Source organism: Elephantulus edwardii, unplaced genomic scaffold (assembly GCF_000299155.1).
Source record: "Elephantulus edwardii isolate Elephantulus edwardi_28Jun2011 unplaced genomic scaffold, EleEdw1.0 scaffold00021, whole genome shotgun sequence".
Classification (NCBI taxonomy): Eukaryota; Metazoa; Chordata; class Mammalia; order Macroscelidea; family Macroscelididae; genus Elephantulus; species Elephantulus edwardii.
In genome coordinates, this window is record NW_006399771.1 from 1,596,486 (window position 1) to 1,622,155 (window position 25,670).

General features: G+C 48.1%; 1 protein-coding gene across 1 annotated transcript in view; it reads right to left on the reverse strand.

The window, feature by feature from the left end:
• Window positions 1–25,670, reverse strand: part of ZNF423 (zinc finger protein 423) — a 291,741-nt gene that overhangs the window by 14,052 nt on the left and 252,019 nt on the right. Inside the window, exons 4-5 of the mRNA XM_006882506.1 lie at window positions 23,589–23,720; window positions 21,651–21,766 (exon numbers count right to left, since the gene is read on the reverse strand). Of these exons, the coding sequence (XP_006882568.1) occupies window positions 21,651–21,766; window positions 23,589–23,720 (248 nt within the window). The remainder of the gene's footprint in view (window positions 1–21,650; window positions 21,767–23,588; window positions 23,721–25,670) is intronic.

The following is a 25,670-nucleotide window of genomic DNA, read 5'->3' on the forward strand; positions in this document are numbered from 1 at the left end:
CCAGCTTGACACGCAGCAAAGAGCCAAGGCTGATCCCCACTGTGCGCTTCTCCAAGCTGGTCCACAGAACTCCGCGGCTGAGCCCAAGTGCCTTGTTTGCCCTCCAGCGTCTGCTCAGCTTCCAACCACAACACTGGGCTGATCTCTCTACCCACATACCTGTTCCACCATGACTGTGTGGAAACCTGTACCTCGTCTTGCAACAACACAAGGCAGCACTCACTGGGTGTGAGGAGGTAAAACAAGAGCATCAGACCGACTCTGTCCGTCAGACGTGAGTCTGTATATGTGCACCTTTAGGGTGGGGAACGGGTGGGGAGTCGTGAACCGTGGAATGAAGGACCTATTGTTTTTAGGTGCTGTCATGTCTACTGCGATGCACAGCGACCTGTGAACAACTGACCTTGCCCTCTCCTGTGCCATCCTCACAAGCCTGCCTTCCTCTCTCAGTCTGTCCTGGTGAGAATCTTCCTCTCTTCTGCAAGACAGACTTGTCTGTTCTTTTGGCAGTTCAAGAGATATTCGAAATTCTTTGTCAGCACCACAATTCAAAAGCATGGAATCTCTTTCTTTAACCGATCTTTAACAACTGGGATTTTGGCGGGAAGGCTACGAGGACAGACGAGGGAGGGCTGGGCCAGCGTTCTGCCCAGAGCTGCCCCCATCCCCTCCTTTTCTTCAATCATCTTTTATTCATTGTCTAACTTCCAGATGCATATGAAGCAACTAAAAATGTCATGATTTGGAGAAGACACAACTTAATCTTTAAACTGATTTCTCTGCTCTTCAGCACTTTAAGAGGTCTTTGTCGGGAGATTTGCCCAGTGTAATATGTCTTGATTTCTTGGCTGCTGCTACAACATATCTTGATTCATTGACAACTTTAATCTTTTCTCTGCTTATCATGATGCTGCCTGTTGGTCCAGTGGCAACAAGCTCACCACTGGACTAATGCAGGAAGAAGGAATTGTGAAACTTGTGCACTTAACTAGTGCTCAGTGGTGATGGACAGTGGCTGGATGAAAGGAAGGAACAGATGAGTAGATGAGTAGAAGGGTAGACAGGTGGACAGAAATGTAGGTTAAGTGAATATTAAATAGATGGATGAATGGTGTGAAAATGAATATGTGAATAAATGAGAGGCCAAGTGGGAGGATGAATTAGTGTTGTTGTTAAGTACCGTCAAGTCGTAGGCAACTCATAGCAACCCTATGAAGAAGAGTCCTCAACATTTGTGTAACTTTCATCCTTTCTCCAGGTTCATAGGGTTTCCGGAGGCAAGCTATTATGGAAGTGGATGCTGCTCCTGTTTCCACGTGTGTTTTAATTGGGGAGCTCCACCAAACACTGTCCACCATGGGTAAACATTCTTGCATTTGATACATCAGTGTCACAGTGTTCAGCTTCACAGCAACTATGAGTTGCCTCTGTACAGCAAAGGGACAGACCAGGACTATATGACCTAGAATAATGTTTAACCAAAAACAATTAAAGGCAGGCCAGAGGGCCGCAGATTAGAGTCACTCACCTTTGGCTTGGTAGCATCACTTTCTGTCCACTAGGCCAACTGATTATTGCCTGTGTGACCCTAGGGAGCTCTGCTGGTCTAGTGGCAAGAAGCTGTGCTGCAATCCTTAAGGCACATGGTTCGAGGTCACCAGCTGCTCTGTGGGAAAAGGATGGGCAATCTCCTCCTGCACAATTAACTGCCTCTGAAAAACCACCAGAGGATCAGCTATGGGTTGATTCCAACTCTCCGTACACAACAACAACAACAACAACAACAACATGGCCTTAGGCAAGACATTAATTTTCCAACTAACCATTTATGCAACTGAATAAGATAATATCTACCTTGTAGCTTTGTTGTGTTAACTTAGATAAGATTTGAAGGAATTTTTAACACATAAGAGTGTTAAGATGTTAAGATGTTGTTCGCGCCAATGAGTCAGCTCTGATGCACCACCAGTCTATGAACAACAGAACGAAACACTCCTGGTTCTGTAGTTACAACTGCTGTGTCAATGTGTCTCTTTAAAGGGATTCTTCCTCCCCACCCCCGATGGTCTAGCTTATCAGAGCATGATGTGCTTCTCTAGGGTTTGTCCTTTCTAAGAAAATGACAAAAATACGTCACATCAATATTCTGGACCATCTCAAATGACATGTCGTCAATTCCCAGAGTTTTGTTTTTCATCAGTGGGGCCAATGCAGCTTGGATTTCATCTTTTAATACCATTTTGATGATGAACAAAGAGACGCTCCTAAAAAAGAGAAGCAGCTCGCGAAGTTGTCCCGCTGATAGGAGAGAACATCTGGATATGAACTCACAGGACATTGAGGAAGAAACTGAGGACGAATAACGCAAGTGGTGGAGGCCCAGCGACATCATACCTTACATGTCAGGCTGCTAACTGAAAGCCTGGCGGTTCGAATACACAGGGTGAGCTGCCGCAAGAAGATGGGTGGAGATTTATGACCTCAGAAACGTGACGGAAGGTCACAGAGTCACACTTGGTTTGACAGCAGCGGCTTTGGTGTTTTGGACCCAACACTAAACCCACCGCAGCCTCATCTCTCTCCCTGCCCCCTACTGCCTGTCTTCCATTGGGTGCCAGTGCCACTGAGAGGAGACATCAAGCTGGAATCAGCGGCGCTCTGGACCCGTATCAGAGCCACACAACGAGTTTGCTCACAGCCCTGGACAAGCATCAGTCTGCCTGTGCTCGATGTGGTCTAAACTTTCGAGGTAGAGCAAGTGGGACCGCATTCATTATTGACACAGCAAAATTAATTTCTCCCGTCTCCTCCTCTGTGCCCGGCCCCTCCCCGATCACCTCTCTCGTGAATGCTAACTTGAGGCTGCTGACTGGTGCTCCTGAAATGCCAACGTGCAGTTCTCATCATTAATTTCTTTCTAAATGTCATTAGTAATTGTTCCTGCTTGACCAAGGAGTGTAATCAAGCTTTCTACTAAGAGCACCCAGTTCCAGGGGACTCCAGTGGGGAACCCAGCCCTCGGAGTCCTGGTCACAAGCTGCCAACCCCTCTCCTCACGGCTAGGAAGACAGACTGCTGTATATCAAGAGACAACAGGGCCTTGCTTTTAACATGAAGGAGGTGCAACTTGGTTCAAATTTGTATTCGAATTTTGTAAATAAACTGATAGGGGGCAAAACAAAATATCCTGGCCTCAGAATTGGAACAGTGGTCTTGAGCTCTGGAGCCAGACTGTCTGGGTTCAAATTCCCTTTCTGCCACTGCTTGACCATGTGACTTAGGCCTGTGCATCAAGCACCCCCGCCCCCTGTAAAATGATAACAGTAACTGCGTTAGCATCATAGTTGTTTTATGCTGTCTAGTCGCTTGCGACTCATAGCGACCCTATGTACAACAGCCCTAAACTCTGCTCTGTCCTGTGCCAATCGCACTGTCTCTGACACTCCCATCCCGATTATCCCAGTCACTGAACCAATCCACCTCACAGAGGGTCTTCCCCTCCTGTGCTGTCCCTCCACCCTCCCAAGCATGATATCCCTCTCCAAGGGACCTGTCCCTCCTTACAACATGCCCAAAGTATGTCAGATGAAGTCTCAGAATCCTTGCCTCCAAGGAGCAGCCGGGTTTAACCCTTTCCAGGATGAATCTGTTTGTTTTCTTGGCAGTCCATGGTACATTCAATACTCATAGGGTTATTTTAAATCTAAACTAGGATCATCAAGGTAAAGGCTTCATATAATGTTACAGTTATGTCCTATTGCCTCCTTGAGCTTTAGCATCAAGTCTCGGGCTCAGCTCTGCCTTTTACGACCCATGAGACATCAAGCAAGTGGCTCCATCCACATCACTGAGCCTGTTTCTCCCATCTCTGAAATTGGGCAGTATAGACGTTACACCTCACCGTCCCACCACACACTCCTTCTATCACCAGACCCTTCTCAAGGGCTGCGTGGTCTGTGCTCAATGTCTCACAAACACTGAGGGTCCCTGAGGGCCCTCCAGGAGAGCCATGCAGGGCTGTCTCACTGTCTAGATGAGGACCAGGAGTCTCAGAGAGAGAAGGAGGTCACATGCCCAAGGTCACATGTCAGTGAGTAGCAGCTCTGAGGTTCACGGCTCTCGTGCCACTACCCGACCAAGGGGTGCAGGGGACAGGGCACTGAATCTCTGAGAGTGCCCATTCAACACGGTGCCCATAATTACTGGTTTTGTCATTGTTACTAAGAAACTAAAGGCATTTGGTCCCGGCTGGGCCGTCGTCAATGAGCGGTGAGGCTCACAGAACACACAATGGTTGCGGCATGAGGGTCCTGGCAGCTCCTGAAGCTCCCCATGCCCATCTGTTGAGATGGCATGGTGCCCCTGCAAAGTTGCTTGTTCCCTGGCCCGAGGGCATGAAAGACAGGCTCCAACGGGCAGACAGGCAGCCCTAGGCTGAGTCCAAGCGCCATCTCTGCCCAGAGCCAAACCTTGCCCCTCCCTAAGCGAGCATGCACTTCACTGCACAGGCTGCCAGACCCCAAGGGCTTGGGGACATGGAGCACAGCTGGGCACAGGCATCTGTCCTGACGCTACCCCCTTCCTTGCTGCATGCCTTCTTCTCCTGGACAGAGGGATCATGGGAGCCAGTGCCCATCCAAGGCTGCCCAGAGCAGTGCCATCCTGTGAGGTCCCAGTCACCAGTGGAATGCTTTTCCCCTCCCTGAGAAGAAGGTGAACCTCTGGACTGTGTGTGAAGGGTGTTGGGAGTCATTGTCTGACCCACTGCTTCTGCTGACGGCCTATGCCACTGATGCAGTGTAACATGGCCAGGGGCCACAGCTCTCAATGCCCACACCCTTGAACATGGGGGTTACTTCCTTTGTTAACTCATGGAGACTCTAAGAGGTTCTTTACAAGGTCTTGGTGAGATTAAGACTGTGTCGGGTTCCCAGGGCATACATACACCACTATGGTGATGTTTACCCAGCCATCTCTGTGCCAGACCAGTACAGTAGGGGTTTTTTTTGGTGTGTTTTTTAGGAAGGACAGTCCCCCGTATCCTACAGGGGAAAAAACAGCCCTATTTCCCATCTGCTGAGGCCCAGAGAAGGTCAGCGAGTTATACCAGAGTTTACCAGGCCACTCCACAGTAGGACTGGGACTTGAAGCCAGGCTGTCAGTGCTATCGTGTGGACACTATGCCCACCTGACACGGCAGGCTCGGATTTTCTGCCCTTCTGGGGGAAGGTAGGAATTGAAGTCACAACCTGGGCTGGCCCACTCCTCAGGAGCCTTTAGATTCTAGTGCTGCCGAAGGTTGTCACACACACACAGCCTCCCAATTTCACAGCAACTCTTCCCAGTAATCATTGATAGATGCAGAAAAGATTGACTTATATTCTGCGTGGCTCCACAGTCAACACCCATGAGAGCAGCAGTCATGAAATCAAGACTTGCTGCATTGGGCAAGTCGGCTGTCAAGGCCTTCTCTAAAACAATAAAGAGCAAGGATGTTTAAAGACTAAGGTGCCCTGACCCAAGTCATAGTATTCTCCATCACTTCATATACATGTGAAAGTTGGACAGTGAATAAAGAAGGCCAAGGAAGATGCCTTTGAATGATGGTGAAGAGCACTGAATATGTTTTGGTTTGCCAAGAAGCAAACAAGTCTGTTTTGCAACCAGGATGTTCCTAAAAGGCGAAGGTGAAATGTCATCTCATATACTCTGGGCATCTTCTTAGGAGGCATCAACCCTCAGAAAAAAAGACATCGTGCTTGAGAAAATAGAGGGTCAAAGAGAGGAGGACCTTCCACAAGGTGTACGGCAGCAGTGGGCTCGAGTACGGTGGACATGATGATGATGGTACAGAAATAGGGCAAGGGTTGGTGTTGTGGGTTTTTTTAAAAAATATGATCCAATTTATTTAAAAAGAAAGATTACATATTTGCTTGTATATACATAAAAAGTTATGAATCTGACATTAATTGTTAAGAAGTTATCGCTATGGAACTGCAGGGAGGTCAGGATGAAGCAGCGAGAGGACATTTTCACTTTATGGTTTTCGGTACTACTGGTACTCGAGGTACCTGATACTTTCTCATAGTTATAGAAGGTGTACTCATTTGTTCTATCTCCTTACAATTGATAAGCTAAGGTAAGGTAAGATAGGTAAGGTTTTGATCTGTTGTTCACCAGGTCACTACCAGTTGTAGTTGAATTTTTTGGCACCTAAAAATCATTGAGGAGCAATGTTATCAGTTTGAAGACTAAGGTGCACCTGATTTGGGTCATGGTCTTTTCAATCACTTGCTATGCATCTGAGAGCTGGACAATTAAAAAAAAATTGACAGAAAGAGTTGTGGTATTGGAGAAGAGTACTAAACATCCTACAGACAGCCAAAAAGAACAAATGGCTATGTACTGGAGAAAGTACAGCCAGAGTGCTCTTTGGAGGCAAAGATGACAAAGCTTTGTCTCATGCATTTGGGGCACGTTGCTAAGAGAGGCTATTCCTTGGAGAGGGACATCATGCTTGGAAAGGTGGAGGGGGTCAGCAAAACAGAGGAAGACTCCTAATGACATGAACTGACACAATGACTGCAGCAATAGACTCAAGTATGTCACAAATGAGGGGGATGGCACAGGCTAGGATAAGGCTCAGATCTCTTGTTTATCGGGTCTTCACAAATTATACGTAGCTTGACTGGCACCTAACAATAGCCACCTACCAGCAAGTTATACCCCATTTTACAGACAAGGAAACTGAGGCCAGAGAGATGTTAATATCTATAACTGGAAAGGGGTCAACGTGGAGTGGGCAGTTACGGCCCCAGCCCTCCACAGGCTTCTGGTCTCATGGGAAGCTGGCTCCAATGAAAACAATAGCTTCTCCTTCCAGGGAGCCGCTATGCAGGTCACCAGGCATTTTCTTCACCACACCCCCAGGAAAGCTACACAGGCACTGGTCCCCCCACCATGGCGTGGGTACAGACAGACAGCTGCCTTCAGAACAAGGATGAGGAAGATGCTGCTACTCCCTCAAAGCTCAGCCAGAGTCAAATGCTTTTCATTTTTAATTATTAGTTATAATTATCTGGCCAGGCCCAACAGCAGTAGCATAAAGAAGCAAGAAAGCTGGTGGTGAAGCTACCTTCTAAGACCCACTTCCACTCATTCATTCCCTGCTGGTGAGTCGGAACCTCAGAACTGACTCATTCCTGACCTTCCTGCAAGTTCTCTGAGGCTGTAAACTGAAGGAGACATTGTTCATCTTTCTTCCTGGGAGCCGCTGTTGGATTTGAACTGCCAGAGAGGAGTGGCCTTTGGCTTAGCAGTGCAACTCCCTGTGGACGATGCTATGAGACTCCCAGAATCTGGAAATGACAGCCCTCTTTCTTTTCTCTTTTGTTATTTCTTTTTCCTGCTTTATGTTCTTGTTATAGACCACTGAATCAGAACCGACTCATAGCATGTTTTCTGAGGCTGTAAATCACAGAGGGAGATTGCTTTTTTTTCTCCTGGAGAATGGCTAATGGATTCAAACTGTGTGCCTTTGTTTTGGCAGCACAACTCCTTACCACTAAGCCACCAGAGGTCCCCCTCCTGTTTTATGGGGTTGGTGCTGTGTGTCATCTAGTTGGAATTCATAGCCTACAGCGTTTTCAGAGGCAGTACATTGCAAGGGAGGAGACTGCCCATCCTTTGCCAGCAGAGCAGCTGGGGGATTTGAATCGTGTGCTTTTGGGACTGCAGTGCAGCTTCTTACCACTAGGCCACCAGTGCTCCCTTCCTGTTTTATAAGAGCTCTAAATGTATTCATATGGTAGCGGATAAATGAAAACATGTGAAAGAAAGTCAGGCGTAGACAGAGATGCTTACAATCCATATTGGCAAATGGGATCAAGGTTTTAAAACAAAAAGCAGAAGAAGTCACAGGAAAGAGAACCTGGGGGGAGGAAGGGCTCTTAGAAAAGCAGTCATGTGAGCAGGGGACAAGGACAAGGAAGGGTGTTTGAGCAAAGGCATCAGCATCTGCGAGCACCTCCACGAAGCAGTCAAGAGAGAGAGGACCAGCTCCTAAGAGAGAATGAAGCTGCACTCCCTCAGCTCCTCTGACCACACTCTTCTTTTCTGACCCTTGAACATCTTGCCTCAGAGCCTCGGCACCAGCTCTTCCTTCTCCTGAAAGAGCCTCAAATCTCTCCCAGCGTGACTCCTCAGAGAAGCTTTTCCAGACCAGCCTGCTGACATTCCCTCCCAGGAAAGCAGTGGTAGAGTTCTCGCCTTCCATGTGGGGAGGAGCTGGGTCCTCTGATTCCCAGCCAGCACATCTCATGTGCAGATGTCACCCATCTCTCACGAAGGCTTGTGTACTGTTATAGGATGAACACGTTTCAGCAAAACTTCAAGATGAAGAGAGACCAGGAAGGAAGGGCTGGCAACTATCTTCCCAAATGATACAGTCAACATCCAAAAGCTCTTATTAGATATGTCATTGCCAAACATTTCCCCCAGTCTTTGGGTTTCCTTCTTACCCTGTTGGAGAAGTTTTTGAATGTGCTTAGGGATTTGATTCTTAGAAGATCCCATTCATCTATTCTTGGTTGTAGGTTTTTCATTATGCTTAGAAGACAGATTGTTTATGCTGTGGATTAGGACTTCTACGACATCTGAAAAAAGGACTTCTATAAATCTAAAATTTATAGAATATTCCAGCACCTTAACAAGAAAAAGGTAAACAACCCAAACACAAAATGGGTACAGGATATGGACAGACACTTCACCAAAGAAGACATTCAGATGGCAAACAAACACATGAAGAATGTCCAAAATCCCTTGCTATCAGAGAGATGCAAATCAAAACAACTATGCGATACCATCTCACCCCAGTAATAATAGCAAAGTTCAACAGGACAGCAAACAATAAATGCTGGTGAGATTGTGGAGAGAGCAGAACTCTTACTCACTGCTGGTGGGAATATAAAATGGCATAGCCATCATGGAAGGCTGGTGTTTTTTCACAAAGTGGGAAACAGAAATACCATTTGACCCAGCAATGCCACTACTGGGAATCTATCCTAAAGAAACCAGAGCCACAACTCAAACAGAAGTATGCACGCTTTTATTTATTGCTGTGTTATTCACAATAGCAAAGAGATGGAAGCAACACAAGTGGCCGTCACTAAATGAATGGACAGAACAACTATGGTATATTCACACAATGAAATACTATGCATCACTGAAAAAGAAGGAACTAAAAATATTACACAAGGGTGACCCTGGAGGACATTATGCTGAGCGAAACATTTCAGTCACAAAAGGACAAATGTTGCATAATACTGTTGTTATAAAATATGACAGATGTAGGGTGGGAGAGTTGGGAAGAGAACAGAAAAAGAGTAGATAGGTAATGAACATGGCAATAGAACAGATGAGGGGAAGAACTGTCTGAAGGAATGTACGATTAGACATTATAAATGTATGTCACCATCTGGAATAAGTGGTGCATTGTAGTCTGGGGCTTAGGGGAGGGTGAAAGAAGGAGGGGAAAATGTACAACAATGAATAAAAATTTTTTTAAAAAGAGATAAAAACCACAACCCTCCAATGGCTCACACTGGTCTTTTCTACAGAGATGACACAAGAAAGGGCAGCGTTATTGTTCCACTGTTCATGGGGAAGAGAGCCAATGTTCTCCCACCTCTGCTCCTTCCAGACAGCCCCACCCCCAGTGTTTTTCTTTCACAGTCTTAAATTACCTTGCTGGTGCATAATGGATTGATTATTGGAGAACCCCATAGCAGGTGTCTCTGTGAGAACAGGGGCGCTGTCCACTTACACACAGCCGTGCCCCCAGCCCCTCCTTGACACTCAGTGCATAGTAGGTGCTCAGTAAAGGCATGCTAAATGTATCAGGCAATGCTGACAGGGTGGAGACCGAGGTCCTCCGTGCTGGGGAGGAAGAGTCCTGAGCGAAGCTCAGCCGGTGCCTCTGGCTTGCAGAAGTCTCTGCTGGCCAAGTCCCAGGATCCAGCCTGGCAGGGCCCTGCTCACCCCACTGGAAGGGCTCCGGGTTGCTTGTTAGAATACCTAGCTCTGCTTTTAATCAATTGTGATCATTTAGCTGGAAGCGGCATGATTAGGCACACACAAGCAAACAGCATGAGCTAATCCTTTAAATGTACCCACTCAACACTGGGCTGGCCGCGCTGACACCACGGGCCCCGGCTCAGAGAAATGTTTCCTGCAGCCCCTGGCTTTGTCAGTGAGGGAGTTCAGAGATTCCAGGAGTGGAACAGACCCACCACACCTCCCAGGCACAGTTCCTTACTGGGGCAGACCTGGCTACTTGAGGAGCTCAGGGTACCTGGCACAGAGACAGGTCCTGGGTGCCTTTCCTGGGCTCATAGCCCTTCTGGGAGGGAGGTACCACCCATATCCAATGTCCAAGAAACTTGCTATAAAGAGGATGAAGGAAGGAAGCCCCGCAGCGTGCTGCAGGTCTTGTCAAGATGCTCTCTCCCCTCCCGCCCACGTCCAGCCTTAGGACGAGCAGGAAGTGTGAGGTGAGCGCTCCAGCCGCCGCTCCCAGCACAGTGGGCCCCGAGGCTTCCCCACCTTGGCTCGCCCCAAAGCAGATTTCTGTATCCCTTGTTACTGCAACTTGTGCCACCTGCTTGGCCCAACTACTAAAATAGTTTCTGGGTCCCCTGACAACCAAGGCTTTTTATAGTTCTGCACCGCAGGCCTCATTTAAATCTATTAGCTCATATAAATGGCAATTTATTTAAACTTTGGAGAGTTTCTGCTTGCCTGGTGGTGAAGAGAACTGGGCTTAACCTCCAACTCTGCCACTTGCTGGTGACCCTGGGCAAATCCTGTGCAACCTCTGTAAGCCTCAGTTTTCCTATCTGCAGATGGGGACAAGAGCCCCTACTTGCTAGGGCTGTGTTGAGCCAACGCCCACAGAGTGTACAGAACAGGGTCTTTCCTGCAGTGATACTCAGAGGGGGGAGGAAGCTGTGGTGACTATTTCTAGTCCAATTTCCACCCAACTTGCCTGAGTGTCCACGTGGTGCTGGGCAGAGGGAGTAAACTCTCAGGGTCACCTCTCAGGGACGTGACTACCTTGTCAGGGTTTAGCTCTGGCGTGCCCCTGAACCCACGGACCTGGGGCATCAGTGATAGTGAACAGGAGGAGAAGGAGAAAGCGCGCAGTGCCCAGAGGTACCCGAAGGACTACAGTGACAGCTGAGTTGGCCAAGCAGAGCCAGCTTTGGCCCTGGATGGCCTACCCCTGGTAAAGGGCCAACGGGACCCCAGGCCTTCATCTGCTGAAGCCTCGGGCAGGAAATACAAGGCTGAAAGCCCAGATATTTGTGGATCAGCGGTTTATAATATTCTCTCATACTTCCAATCAAATCTGCATTCTACCTTTCATGATAAAGGTGCAAAACTGAGAAAAACAAGTGCAGGGAGAATAAATGCGCTGGGCCAGGCGCCCTCTGCAGCCCTGCAGGAAGTGGAAGCCCTAACTTCCGGCCCCCTCTCCTTGCCCTTTCCCTTGACTTCACAGCTCTGGCCACTCTACAGCCTGTCTCCAGTGCCCATGGCCTTGAAGCTTGCTGGGTGCCACAGAGGTTAAGGATTTGAAGCTTTGCTGTGTTCAAAGACAGAAATTGTAAACTCATAGGAAATACAGAATGAAGAGAACCTCAAAAAGTCATCTCTTTTCTGATTCTTAAGTTGTCTCACATGTAATAAGAGCAGGTAGAGTTTATCAAGCCTTTCCAGCGTGCCAGCAACTGTGCTAATACACAAATTTGAGATTAAGAACCATTAACGGCCCTGCTTTCTAGTAAAGTAACAGAGGCTCACAGGTGGTGTAAATGGTGGAGTCAGGATTCGAACACAGAACTTCTCACACAGAGAATGTGCTCTGCTGCCTCCCCCTGTGCAGTATTTCAGACAAATTCTGGATGCACATCTTGCCAACTAGGGCTTCCCAGGACTGAGGCAGCTTTCTCTATTTGCAGATGGCTGTCTCATGCAGGAAACATTCACTCAGGGTGTCTCTTCAGTTCAGGCTCATCCTTCCAGCAGGGCAGAACTCTCTATCTCCTGGGGCGTGTGGCTCCCTCTCTCCAGCCAGAGCCCACTGCACCAGGGAAGACAGGTAACTCCTGCCCGCCAGTCAGATCCTTTCTGCCAGGCCTCTAGAATCTGATGCCTAAGGGGTGACTGCTCTCTGTTAGTACTACCTCTGCCATGCTAATTCTCCTCTGTTGAAATAACCCAGACTGTGTGTGTCAGCAAAATTGATGGGAGTCTATCAGGGGCGGTTCACTTTCACTCTGTACAGAAAGATCCTGAGACAGCTGCGAGAACAATACAAGACAAAGAGAGAAGGAAGTGACCGGGCAGTTTCAGAGGAAACACGGGTGTCATTGCCTGAGTTCAAGTGACACTCAATTCCTGGGAACAGGCCTCTGAAGACCCAGTGCTGCTTTCTGCTCTTGGAATCCAAAAGGCACTCTATGTCTCTGCAGTTACGTCCTCTCATGCTGCTTTCTGCTCTTGGAATCCAAAAGGCACTCTATGTCTCTGCAGTTACGTCCTCTCATTGCTTGACCTGACTCCAGAGGGTGATGCCTGAACCTTGACTGCTACAGATCAAAAGTTATGTCTCTGCGTCTGTTCCACAGAAATCTAGGGCCACTCAAAGCTTCTTAAGAATCTCCTCCACCAAAGAGAAATGCCATTTGACCCAGCAATTCTATTACTGGTGATATACCCTAAAGAAACCATAACTGCCACCCAGGCAGATATCTGCACACCCATGTTTAATGCGGCTTTGTTTACAATAGCAAGGAGTTGGAAACAACCTAAGTGCCCATCAACAAACAAATGGATAGAGAAGCTGTGGTATATTCACACAATGGAATACTACATTGCATGCATTGAAAAACAAGGAACTCATGCAATATTATTCAAAATGGGTGACCCTGGAGGACATTATGCTGAGTGAAATACCTCAGTCACAAAAGGACAAATACTGCATAGTGCCACTGTTGTAGAACGGGACTGACATCAGGTTAGGGTGAGACTGAGAAAGATTGGATAAATTATGTATACTGCATTGAAACAGATGAGGGAGTGAACTGTTTAAAAGTGACATATGATCACGTATTATGGTCATGACAAGAGTCCAGAATGAAGGTTGCACAGTGGAGTGTACTCAGGGCGTGGGAGCGGGTTGTATACCAAACAAAGAATTTTTCTTTTACTTTTCAAAGAGAAGAGCAAACTCGCTGGGAGGGGTGGACAGGGAGAAAAATGTACCAATGAATGAATGGAAATCCAGAATCTCTGTAAACGTTCTATAAAATTAATAATATAAATGACAAAAAAATAATCTCCTCCACCCAACAAAGCAGAAAATACTTGACAACCACCATCAGCATCTCTCCTGTGACTCATTCATATTTCCTCCTGATTCAAGAGACCCAACAATGTTCCCTTGACATCCCGAAGACAGAAGCCAGCTCCTGGTACCGGCTGGATTCCCACAGGCTAGTACATGGGCTGGGTGTTCAGTGTAAGCGTGGTGCACGTGTGTGTGGTGGGGGAGTAGACAACTCTCTTTCATTCTCTTTTATTCTTCACCCTCACCTTCAGTCCCTGGCAATGACCTGCCGATATTTGTTCTCACAGTTTTGCCTTTCCCCAGATCGTCATGTAAAAGGATTCATACAGCACACTGTCTTTTGAGTCTGGCTTTTTATTCACTTGGCATTTGATATTCATCCATTCAGCTGAGTGTATCAATGGTTCCTCCTATTGTATGTAGAAGTTCTACGTACGTTCCGTGTAGTACGCCAGTACACGGAAGTGTCACAGTCATTCACGGGATGCAGGAATGAAGGATATGAAGGGGATTTCCAGATTTTGACAATTATAAAGGAAGCTTCCAATCATGCAGAGGTTGCTGTGTGAGCGTAACTTTTCACTTCTCTTGAGTAAACGTCTAAGAGTAGCATTGCTGGGTTGACACTGATGCTTTTCACTTTATAAGAAACTGATTTGCTGTGCGGCCGTGCCCTGCACGTGTCTACCAACAATGCAGGGCAATTCCAGAAACTCTGCTTTATTATATTTGATATAGCAAATTGGTTTTCATTCACGTAAGTTATCACTTTATAATTCTGCCTCACATTTAAGGATTAATGATATTGAGCATCTGTGTATTGTCCTTTGGTGAGATGTCTGTCCAAATACTTTGTGCACTTTTTTTTATAGTTTTCTTTCAAATCATTTTTAAGAATTTAAAAAACATAAATATATTCTGGATGGCAGTTCTTCATCAGATATGTGATCTGAAAATATTTTCTCCCAGCCTGAGACTTTTCTTTTTATTCTCTTAACAGTGTCTTTCACAGGTCAAGCACCTTAGAAGTTGACCAGTGTGTAAAGCAGAGAGCACATCTCCCCTGCTTGATTTCTCATTGTTGTTGTTGTTGTGTACCATAGAGTCAGAAGCGACCCATAGTTGATCCTCCAGCAGGTTTTCAGAGGCAGTTAATCACATGGGAGGAGACTGCCCACCTTTCTCTCATGGAGCAGCTGGTGGCCTCGAACTGCGTGCCTTCAGGATTGCAGCCCAGCTTCTTGCCACTACTAGAGTGAGAAAAAAAATCTAAACTCCTCCTCTTTCCTGACAATTTTGCCATGACCTGGGCTCCATCTACCGTCTCTGCATTAGCTCTGCTTTGGCTCTGATGTCCCAGCAACACACCTGGAGTGTGCTGATGGCCGAACCTTTTCAGTCATGCTTTCTGCCACCCATTCTCCATACATAACCAAGGAAATGCCAGCTCAAATCCCACCCCTTCAAAGAGGCCCTTCATGACCACACTCACCAAGGAGTGCTCACCTCACTCCCATCACACGTGAGCTCATTAGTTGGTTTTATTTTCTTCATATCATTGAATAGGGTCAGCAGTATGGTGCTGGAAACTAGTTTGAAAGTCATCTACAGGAGCTGGTTCTACAGACGCCTGTGGGCTAGGACTGGTGAGCAGTAGGGTGGAATGCTGATTTGCTAAGGGGAGTAAGGTGATGTGATAAGGACTCCTATTTAAAGAACCCATTAGGGCCCTTGGGCATGTGGCCCTCGGGTCTGGTTTAAATTGTTTTTGTCAAACGTTCTTCTAAGTGTAGCATTCTAAGTGTAACATTCTTCTAAGTGGTATAGCACTGTTCTGTGCATTGCTGTACAGAGGTACCTCATGGTTGCTGTGATGCTAAACACTTTGATACCAATGTGCCAAATAATTGTTATCCATGGTAGACAGTGTTTGGTGGAGCTTCCCGATTAAAACAAGCCTGGAAGCAGGAGTGACATCCACTTCTGAAATGGCTTGCCTTGGAAAACTCTATGAACATGGAGAAATGACCAAAGTTATACAAGTGTTCAGGTCTTTCGTTCATAGAGTTGCTATGAGTCGTCTACAATTCAGTGGTACTTAACATAAACAACAACATAATTGAATACTATTAGGAAGTGTCCATTAACCTTTCTAGACCACAAGTCTCATTCCCATTGTCTTCTCAGTTCCTAGAAAAGTGACTGGCACATACTAGGTCTTTCACATGCATGCTTTGAACAAACCAATGACGAAGCTTGCTGCTGCGAGGTGATGAAGAGCTGGAGACCAGGCGTAGCAACCCTGTGAACAAAAGATCTGAACCCTGCTCTATCCTGCACCAGCCTCACGACTGCTGTCACACTCAAGTCCACCACTGCGGTCATAGTGGCAGTCCACCTCGTTGGGGTCTCTCTCTCTCGCTCTTTTGCTTTTGTTTCTCTGAGTTCCATAGTATATTCAATATTCTTCCTCAGCATAATTCCAAGCCATTAATTCTTTTTTGGCCTTCTTCATTCATTGTCCAATTTTCACATGCAAATGAAGCAACTGAAAAGACTATTTCAACTGACATCTTTGCTCTTTCAAGAAGTCTTGGATGTTGTTGTTGTTGTTGTTATGTGCCATCGAGGAGCTTGTGACTCATAGCGACCCTATGTACAAGAGCTCTAAATGCTGTTCTATCCTGTGCCAACCTCGCTGTCTCGCACACTCTCATTCCCACCACTCCACTCACAGAATCGATCCATCTCATCGAGGGTCTTCCTCTCCTGTGCGGACTGTCCCTCCACTCTGCCGAACATGATGTCCCTCTCCAAGGACCAGTCCCTCCTTGCAACATGCCCAAAGTATGTCAGATGAAGCTTCAGAATCCTTGACTTCAAGGAGCATTCTGGCTTCACCCTCTACAGGACAAACCTGTTTGTTCTCCTAGCAGTCCATGGTATATTCAATACTCTTCTCTAGCACCAGAGCTCAAAGGCATCAATTCTCTTTCTATCATCCCTAGTCACTGTCTAACTCTCTGATGCACGTAATTGCAAAGACTGTAGCCTGGATCACGCGCACCTTACTCTCCAGCCTGACACCATTGCACTTCAGTACTCTTGAGAGGTTCTTCACAGCTGACATTACCAATGCAATTCGTCTCCTGATTTCCTGGCTGCCGTTACCAAGAGTGTTGACTATGGAACCAAGTAAACTAAAACTGTTAAATAGACAGTATATTTTTTCCAAGACAATACACCTTTTGATTTCCTGACTGCTGCTCCTACGGATATTGATGTGGGTCCAAGTAAAATGAAATCATTGGCATCCTCAATCTTTTATCAGTTTATCTCAATCTATGATGTTGTCTCTTGGTTCAGGAGTGAAGTTATTTGTTTGTTTTCTCCATATTGAAGTATAATTCATATTGAAGGCTGCAATCTTTGATCTTCAGTATATGTTCCAAGGCCCTTGCACTTTCCAAAAGCAAGCATATGCCATCTACATAATGCAGGGCTTTCATGAGTCTTCCTCCAATTATATGTTCTTCGTCATATAGTCCAACTTCTTTAATTATTTGTCAGCATGCAACCTGAGTAAGTATAGAGAAAGGATGCAATCCTGATGCACATCTTTCCAACCTTTAAATCATGCAGTGGTCTCTTATTCTATTCAGAAAACAGTTTCTTGGTCTATGTATAGGTTTCTCATGAGCACGATTGTGTTCTAGAATTCTCACCCTTCTCAGTGTTATTAATAATTTGTTATGATCCACAGGGTCAAATGTCTTTGAATAATCAATAAAACACAAGTAAAAATCTTGCTGGCATTATATGCTTTCAGCCAAGATTCCTCTGACCAACAATGATATCCTTTGTTCCATGGTCTTTTCTGAATCCAGCTTAAATTTATGACAGTTTTCTAGTGGTTGTTTTAGCAATATTTTATCGATGTATGATGTTAATGGTATTGTTGATAATTTCTACATTCTGTCACATCACCTCTTTTTGAAATTAGCACAAATATGGATCTTTTCCTGTAGGTTAGTCATGTAGCTACTTTCTACATATCTCAGCATAGACTAATGAGCACATCCAGAGCTGTGTGTGTTTGCAGAAATAGTCAATCGATACTCCATCAATGCCTGGGAACTTATTTTTTTGCCAATGCCTTCAGGGCAGCTTGGACCTCCCCCGTCCCACTGTTTTTGATCACGTGGTACTTCCTACAATGGTTCCGTGTCAACCTGTTCTTTTTAGTTCAGCAAAGCCTCAATGAACCTATTGCCACTGAGTCATAACTGACTCATAGCTGACCTTCCGGGGGGTTTTCAGAGGCTGTAAACTGAACAGGAGGAGACTGCCCATCTTTCTCACCAGGAGCTGCTGGTGGATTTGAACTGTCAGAGTAGACAGCAATGAACTGGTGTCATCTTTGAGTGAGCCACAAAACTTTCTACAGATTACACCAGTAGAGCTCACAGCAAAGCCTAGTTACCTCTTATTTATTCTCTAGTTGCCACACGAGTGGTCTCATTTCACTTCCTGTACCTGTATCTCCACAGCAGAGATTCCGGGTCCTACACTGTGAGTATTCCTAAGCCTCACACCTTCTAAAAATCCTCTCAGCTCAGAGTCACTTGTGCCCCAGACAGGAACTTTCCTGTGTTTCTTCATGAAATTTCAAATTACGTATGATGAGGAAAGCCAGTCAAAATACCAGGACGGTCAGGGACTTTGGCCAGGTCCTGCCTACCAGTGCCCTGCCCACACACCCACATGTCATCCCAGTCAGCATTACACTTGCCTTGTCTGCTTAAGCAAGGCCTCCCAGCATAATGACCACGAAAATGCCTGGACAACCCCTCCTCCCCCAAACCTACAAAACTGTTATTCAAGTAACTTAACAAAAACCATTATTTGAATAGATTTAGTGTTGCACATTTAAATGGGCTGTAATTAAAATCATTAACTGCAGAATATAGTAGCTCATTAAGGCTATATTTTTGCACAGTTCTCAGTATTTGAGGATGTGATTTAAAGGTCAATGGGGTCACCCAGGAAGCTACCACCTTGCGAGAACCATCCTGAGCTCTGGAACTATCTGTGTGCAGCCTTGTGGGTAGAGCTAACATAGGCTTCGCTTTCAAGCTCCCAGAGTCTCTGCACGAATGAGGTAGACCTACCGAGGTCAGCGAACAACCAGGGACCTTCCTCAAGAAAAACCTGAACCCTAACACCAAGGGAACCATTCACCTTTCTCTTGGTGCCTAGGACAATGGAGAGACTAGATGTGAACTAGTCAAGTCCAAAGTTAAAAGTACATCTTAGCTTAGGTGCACCAAAAGATTAGATAGAAGCTCTAGGGCACAAATAGTCAAGGAACTGCTGGCCAAAAGGTTGTTGCGTTTGAACCCGCTCAGAGGTGCCTCAAAAGAGCTCCCTGGTGATCTGTGTTGGAAAAACTACCCCACAAAACCCCTATGGGGCTGGCACCATTCTACCCCAATACACACGGACCAGCAGGAATTGGAGTCGACTTGTTGGCAACTGTTTATGCTTTCTTTTCTTTGTTAATGGGTTAAAAGGAAGTCTGTCGAGCCGAGCTATAAAAAGACTCATTTGTCAGGGGACCCGGGGCCTATTTTGGTAGCTGGGCCAAGCAGGTAAGGCAGGTAGGGAAAGAGGCTGCAGAGACTGTGCCTGGGAAGGGGGAAAGGGGCACCGAACATGTGTGAGCAAGGAGGCAGTGTGTGCACCGGGAGCCTCGCACTCCACTGTCCGCTCTGGGCCAGCTGGCTGTCCCTGCTCGTGTCCTCAGCATGGAGGCACATGCTCACGGTGGCTCCATGCGGAGATGACAGTGAGCCCTGGGTGAGGTCACAAAGCTGCTCCTACCTGGTGTGCCTGAGGTGGAGGTAGGCCTGGGCCTGTAACTCCGGTCCACACTGCGACAACAGAATTAAGGCTACTCGTGTACAAAGCCAGGAATTTACAGGCACTTGCCGCGCTGCTCAAAGGGTGACCAAATATAGGCTTTCCTGGGAACCACGGGTCCCCTTCACAGTGACAGGCCAGGCCCGAGCCAGCTCTGAGCCATGACCGTCAGATGGTGAATACACCCCAGAACCTTCATGTGCCCATTCTCGTTTTCTGTAGGCAAAAGTCATCATCAAGTCTACAGGCAGCCTGGGCTGAGGCCTGGCTGGGCCAGCAGGTCAGGTGGGAGCATGCCCTGCTGCAGACCACAAGCTGTGTCCCTCACCTTGGAAAGGTACACTGATGCCACCAGCACCACCACAGTGTCAGATGGCATTATGACTCTGCCGGGTCACTGTGACGTCACACTTGCGTTACTTGTGGGGGTTTGGCAAGTATGAAATGTTATGAGTTGTGTTGGAACTAACAGAGTTCTTGGGTATACTGATCAGACCCGCTGAGAGCTGGGCCCCATGAGGTGAAGGCCAGACATACCTCCTTTCTTCAAGCCTTTTCCCTATTGTGACACTTGCTGGCCCTCCCACGGCGGTCTATGCTTCTCCTATGGTCTGATAATCTGTTGTGATAACCACACGAAATACTTTGTGGCCTACAGAGTTTGCTGCGTTAACACTCATTAGTATTGATTAGTTACTCTGGTAGTGGAATAGTTAGGTAAGCCTTTGGCTGCTAACCAAAAGGTTGGCAGTTCGAATCCACCAGCTGCCCTGTGGGAGACGGATGTTGCATTCTGTTTACATAAAGATTACAGCTTTGGAAACACTGTGGTGCTGTTCCACTCTGCCCAGAGGGTTACTAGGAGTTGGAATTGAATGGGTAGCAGCAGGTCTGGGTTTCGTTCCCCTTGACCTTGGTGTCGGGCATGGCTATTCCTCTCTTGCCTTGCCTACTCTCACCAGCTGGGGTCTCTGACGTTCCCTCCCAGCCCTGGCCCATTGTTTGTTTTCTTTGATAGAAACCAGGTTGTCATCACATGAGTCAGTCATTCACGCCCGGGCCCCTCCAACCATCGCCCAGGATTAACACTTCGCGCTGCCCTCATGACTTTGCAGGAGAATCCTTTCACTGGCCAATGAAACCAAGGAGAGGCTGGTCAGCCCCACTGGCTTCCGTCTATAAGCTCAGCTCCAGTTAGCCGTTGACTTGTTCCAGGGGGAGCCTGCAAGATTCCTTCATCACCGGTGCGATGCTTCCCTCGCTAGAACCTGGGAACACTACATTCTATTTGTTTCCAGGCTTCACTGTACGAGCTTTGTGTTCTCAAGTTACCCTGAAAAGACCACGCACAGCAACTATTGACCCCTTTGGGCCAAACGTAACACAGTGTGTGGTATTTCTATGGAGATATGTTTGTGTCACTTCTGAGTGGGTCTGGTACTTCGGCTGTTTGTCACAGTCCGTGTGTAAATCCTATTATTATCTGTAAATGACTTTTTGTGTGGATGTATGTATGTACCCAGGATTTTCCTTTACATGTGTGATATATACAGCTTATATGTGATTTTTTTTTCCTGAGTGCATTACAAGAATTTTTTGCAAACTCCAGTGAGTAAGAGAGCAGAGAAACCGGGGGACAGCTCCCGGCCCTTCGATGTAACAAGAGGCTCCCACCCCACAAGGACACAAGGGCAATGATGGCAGGTGCCTCGAGACGGCCGGCGTGCAGCTTCTCTGAGTCCTGGTTATTGTAAATTCTAAAAGACTGAAAGAAGGTGCTCAAGGCCCTGGCTCCCCACGTCACCCCAGAAATCACGACCAGGGGCCCCTGACTCTGAACTGGAGTTAATAAAATGGACACACATAACCCTGACTCTGAAGGTTTTCCTGACAGAAAGCTGGAGATTAGAGACACGAAGGCTCCAAACCCCGCTTCTGGTTCCACATAATTGTAGGACCAAGCGACCAAGTACAGAGGACACTTGAAATTGAACCCAAGCTCTACTGAATGTGTTTTCACTGTGCAGCATGGGTGGAGAATGAATCCCCAACAGGACACAGAATGTAGACGGAGACCTCTGCTTCACACTTGCGGGCCGAATGGCCAGAATGCCACCCTCCTGAGACTGCCAGCCAGAGGATGTGGCAGCAGGCAAGGAGGGTGAGCTGTGAGCTCCGGAGCCACAGACACAAGTCCCATTGGCTGTTGCCTTCCTGGTGAAGGAAGGTGCCAAACCCAAGACTCCCATCATAATCTCAAAACCCCTTGATGCAATCAGTGGACTCAAGGTGGGCATGGAAGTGGGGGGGCACTTACCTGCAGCTCAGTCTGAAAGAAGAACTTCTGTGGGCACTGAGAGCAGTCGTAGATCTTGTCTTCCTGTCCGTGCACAGCAAAGATGTGCTGTTGTAATTTGTTGGCCTGAACAAAGACTAGACACAGACACAGCCGTCAGGAAACCAACTCACAGGATTCCCCGACTTCCCCACGTGGCTGATAAGCAGGCGCCACCCAGGGCACAGCCAGCAGACGACAAGCTGGGGTGGGGTTACCAGCACCAACTAGAGGAGATTCTGGGGGCGGATACACAGCGCTGCCACTCAGAGGCTGTGCAACCCTGGGGAAGTCACTCAACCTCCCTGTCCTTCTGTCTCCTCATCTGAAAAAGGGGGATCGTGAAAGGGTGTACATTGCGAGTTAGGAGGAACACAGGACTCATACTTGCAAAGTGCTTAAAATATAATCCAGCGCATGAGTAGCCTAATGCCTGGAGTCAGCTCCTGCCCTTGGTGAGCCCAGGTGAGTCAGAATAGATCACTGCTCTGTGGAGTTTCCAGGGCCTGATTCTTTAGAAAATGGTCACCAGGCTTTTCTTCTGAGACCCCTCCTCTATTTGCCCTCATATAGTCCACCTTTTGCTCATCAGAAAGTGCATTAACCTTTCACACCACCGACACCAATGAACGTTAGCTGCCAGTGACATAATAACTATCAACATTGGCCAGGTAGTTTCCATTTATGTGTTCCTGGGATACAGCACAGGATTGGAGGGCAGACACGGAGGTTATACTATTTTACAGATGGGGAAAGCTGAGGCACCAAAGAGGTTGACGGAGCTCGGTGATTTGCCAAAGGCTCCACCTCTGACAGGGGACAGAACCCAGAACCGAGACTGTAACAAGACAAGCTCAGCACAGGGTGCTGGGACGTGATGGCTTCTAGTGAACACAGACCGCACCCCTTGTTGAGGTGGTTGTCAGTGTTCTCGGGCCCCACATACGGGTGCCCTGTCCTGGACTGGCGCACTTAGCAGCTGGGCTTTCTTGTGCCAGCCCTCACCCTGTCCACAGGGTGTGATGCTAACAGATGGGCAGGGGCCCCTGAGCCAGAGGGGAAGAGGGGTGTTTCAGGATCCTCAAGCGTCCCAGAGGTGTGTGTGGGCAGTATCAGAGACCTCTTCTCTCTCTGGCCCAGCACGGAGCAGGTCGCCGGCCTGGCTTCACGGTGGCAGAAGCTACGAGGCGCCCAGGCCCTGGGCACACACAGGAGGCAGCCGGGAGGCAGCTGTGTGTCTGGGAGGTGAGCACTTCAGAGATCGCCTCCTGTCAGGCACCCTCCCCAGGGTGGGCTTCCCGCAGCGGCAGACGGCAGATGTCAGGGGAGGCAGGGGAGGCCAGGCTCCCTGATGCACACCGGCTGCCATCTGGGCAGCAGGAGGGGGGCCTTGGAGCCCCAGAGACTCGCCTCCGGCCAGGACAACCACTTGCCTGGGCGGGCAGCCAGCCTAGGGGCTGGGGCTGGGGGGCTTGGCTGGCAGAGCCAGCCTTGCCCCTTCTAGCCTGGAGTAGGCATTTGTGGAGATGGAGCGTGGGGTCCAGGGAGCTGGGCAACTGTGCGTGGCCTAGAAATGAGGAAGGGCTCGAGGGATACGCACCAGGGCTGGACTCAACTCCTGGCAATTGTGGAGCTTACTATATCAAGGGGAAAGGGGCCACGGCTGGACCAGAGAACAGGCTTCCGGCCATGCTGTACAGGGCTGAAAGGAGGGTGGGGAGAGAGGCCAAGGAGCATGGAAGTGGAGGGTCTGCGGTCAGTTCAGCACACAGGCAGGTGATGGGCCTCCTGACGGATCCTGGGCCCCACACCGGGCTCACAAAGGGAAGGGATGGTGCTAGGTGTGCCAGTCAAGAAATGGAAATGGGGCTTATCCAAGGGCCATCCCTCTCCACACACACTGTCCGGTGGGCGTCTTACCTGTGAAGCACACGGGGCATTTGAACGTGCCACCCATGCCCTCAAAGCTGTGCTCTATGAGGTGACAGAGAAGCTTGGCCGGAGAGTCGAAGGTCTGGTTGCACAGCTTACACTCATGGTTGATGCCTTCCTCTGAAACAGAAACCCACAGCCAGTTAGGAACTCTGCACCCCACATCCTCTGGGAGAAGCCCACTAGGCCCCCACAGTAGTATCCCAGTACTAGCTTCTCCCTGATCCCCACAACCAGGGCTGGGGCAGGGGCTACAGATGGTAAGATCCTTCCCAGACACAGGAGGCCAGTCACCAGAGGCTTATAGACACCACCAGGCGGCTGGCTCTGAAGGGCTAGCTCTTGAAGGTTTCATTTGCTATTATTTCTCTTAAAATGAGGTGTGCCAGCCACGCTGATTCCCAGATCATGTCACTGTAGCAAGAAAAGTCCAATGTTTTTATAAAAACAAAAAACAAACAAACAAAAACACAAACGTTGCGGTCAAGTTGGAACCAACTCACAGCTGACCCTCCAGTGGGTTCTTCAAGGTGGTATTTCACACAGCAGGACACTGTCCATCTTCTTCCTCAGAACTGCTGGTGGATTTGAACTGTCAGAGATCCACCTTCAGCAACACAACTTCCTACAGAACAGGCAACCACCGCTCCCTAATGCTTTTGTAAAGCCATTCAGACGCTGGTTATTCACTTTGCAAACCAATCCTTTTGCTCTAAAGCAGAGGGCACTGGTGATTCAGTGCTAGAATGCTTGCTCTCCATGCAGGATACCAGGTTCGAGTCCTTGCCCGTGCACCTCAAGCGTGGCCACCACCCGGAGGAAGCTTTTGTGTTGTAATGACGTGGAATAGATGCCCACAGAGCTTCCAGAGTAAAGGAGATGAGGAAGAAAGTCCTGGCAAGCTTCTGAAAATTAGCCAGTTAGAGGCAAAATGGCCCTACGTGCCAGATGAGATGCTGCAAGGTAGGCAATGTTGCATCTATAAGGAATGTGACGTATGAGCTGGGGACCAATGCAGTGGCCGCTCACAGCATGTACCTGCTACTTTGTTATGAGCTGTGGGATCTGCAGGCAACTTGTCCACGTTCTAGTAACAGGGACATCAACACTAAACAAAGGTAAGCATAAAAATATAATACAAGGCCAGGGAGTGATGTGAGTGGCCGGGGCGCCACTCTTTGGGGAGAGGGGTGAGATATGGGAATTGAGCCCTAGAAGCACCAACAGGGTCCTTCGAGACTGATTCCCGAGGGGTGAGAGAGGAGACATGGTCAGAGAGAGGCAGGTGCACAGATGGAAGGGCCTGGTCGGCCACAGGGACATCCTGGGATTCGATTCGAAGTGTGGCGGGCAGCCACCGGAAGATTATCACAGGGACACACTCTCTGCTTTTTGAAACAGATGGCCCACCCACTAAATGACAGGCAACGGACAAAGACTCCCTCACTGGCTTCCAAACCAAAACAATGCTTTGTCTTCCCACTTGGGAGCTCCTGTGATCCCAAACTTTCATGCAGAAGCACCAGGGAACAGCAATTTGAATGTTGGGGTCACACCAAGGTGAGGGTAGCATGGAGCCGAACAAAGTCCTCTCCCAGAAGTACATTGAGCTGGGTTCAAATTCTGACAGTTGCCCTCACTGTGCACCCTGGTGTCGGCTCACTGCTCAGGACCAGCACAGCCAGAGTTCCCAGCTCAAGGGTGCGGAAGGAGGGCAGGGTGGCTGGTAGGAAATTGCCCAGCGTGGCTGTGCTGTTACCCTGGGTTGGGATTCCAGCTGCAACATACACGGCGTCATCACGGCCAAGCTGTATAACAACCATCCTGTGCCTCAGTTTCCTCTCTTCTAAAACACCCAGCCTTCCCCAAGCAGTTGATGTGAAAATTAAGTGAGCCAAGCCCTGTCAGAGGGGTTTGAACAGCCCTTGGCACGCTGTGAGTGTTTTCTGCTGGTCACATCGGTGCTGGCTGGAGTATTATCTGGGGCAGTCAAGGACATGGGCTCCCCCACGGGCTCCCCCAGGGAACCAGCCTCACAAAAGGCACCAGGTGCTCCAATTCACCCTCAAA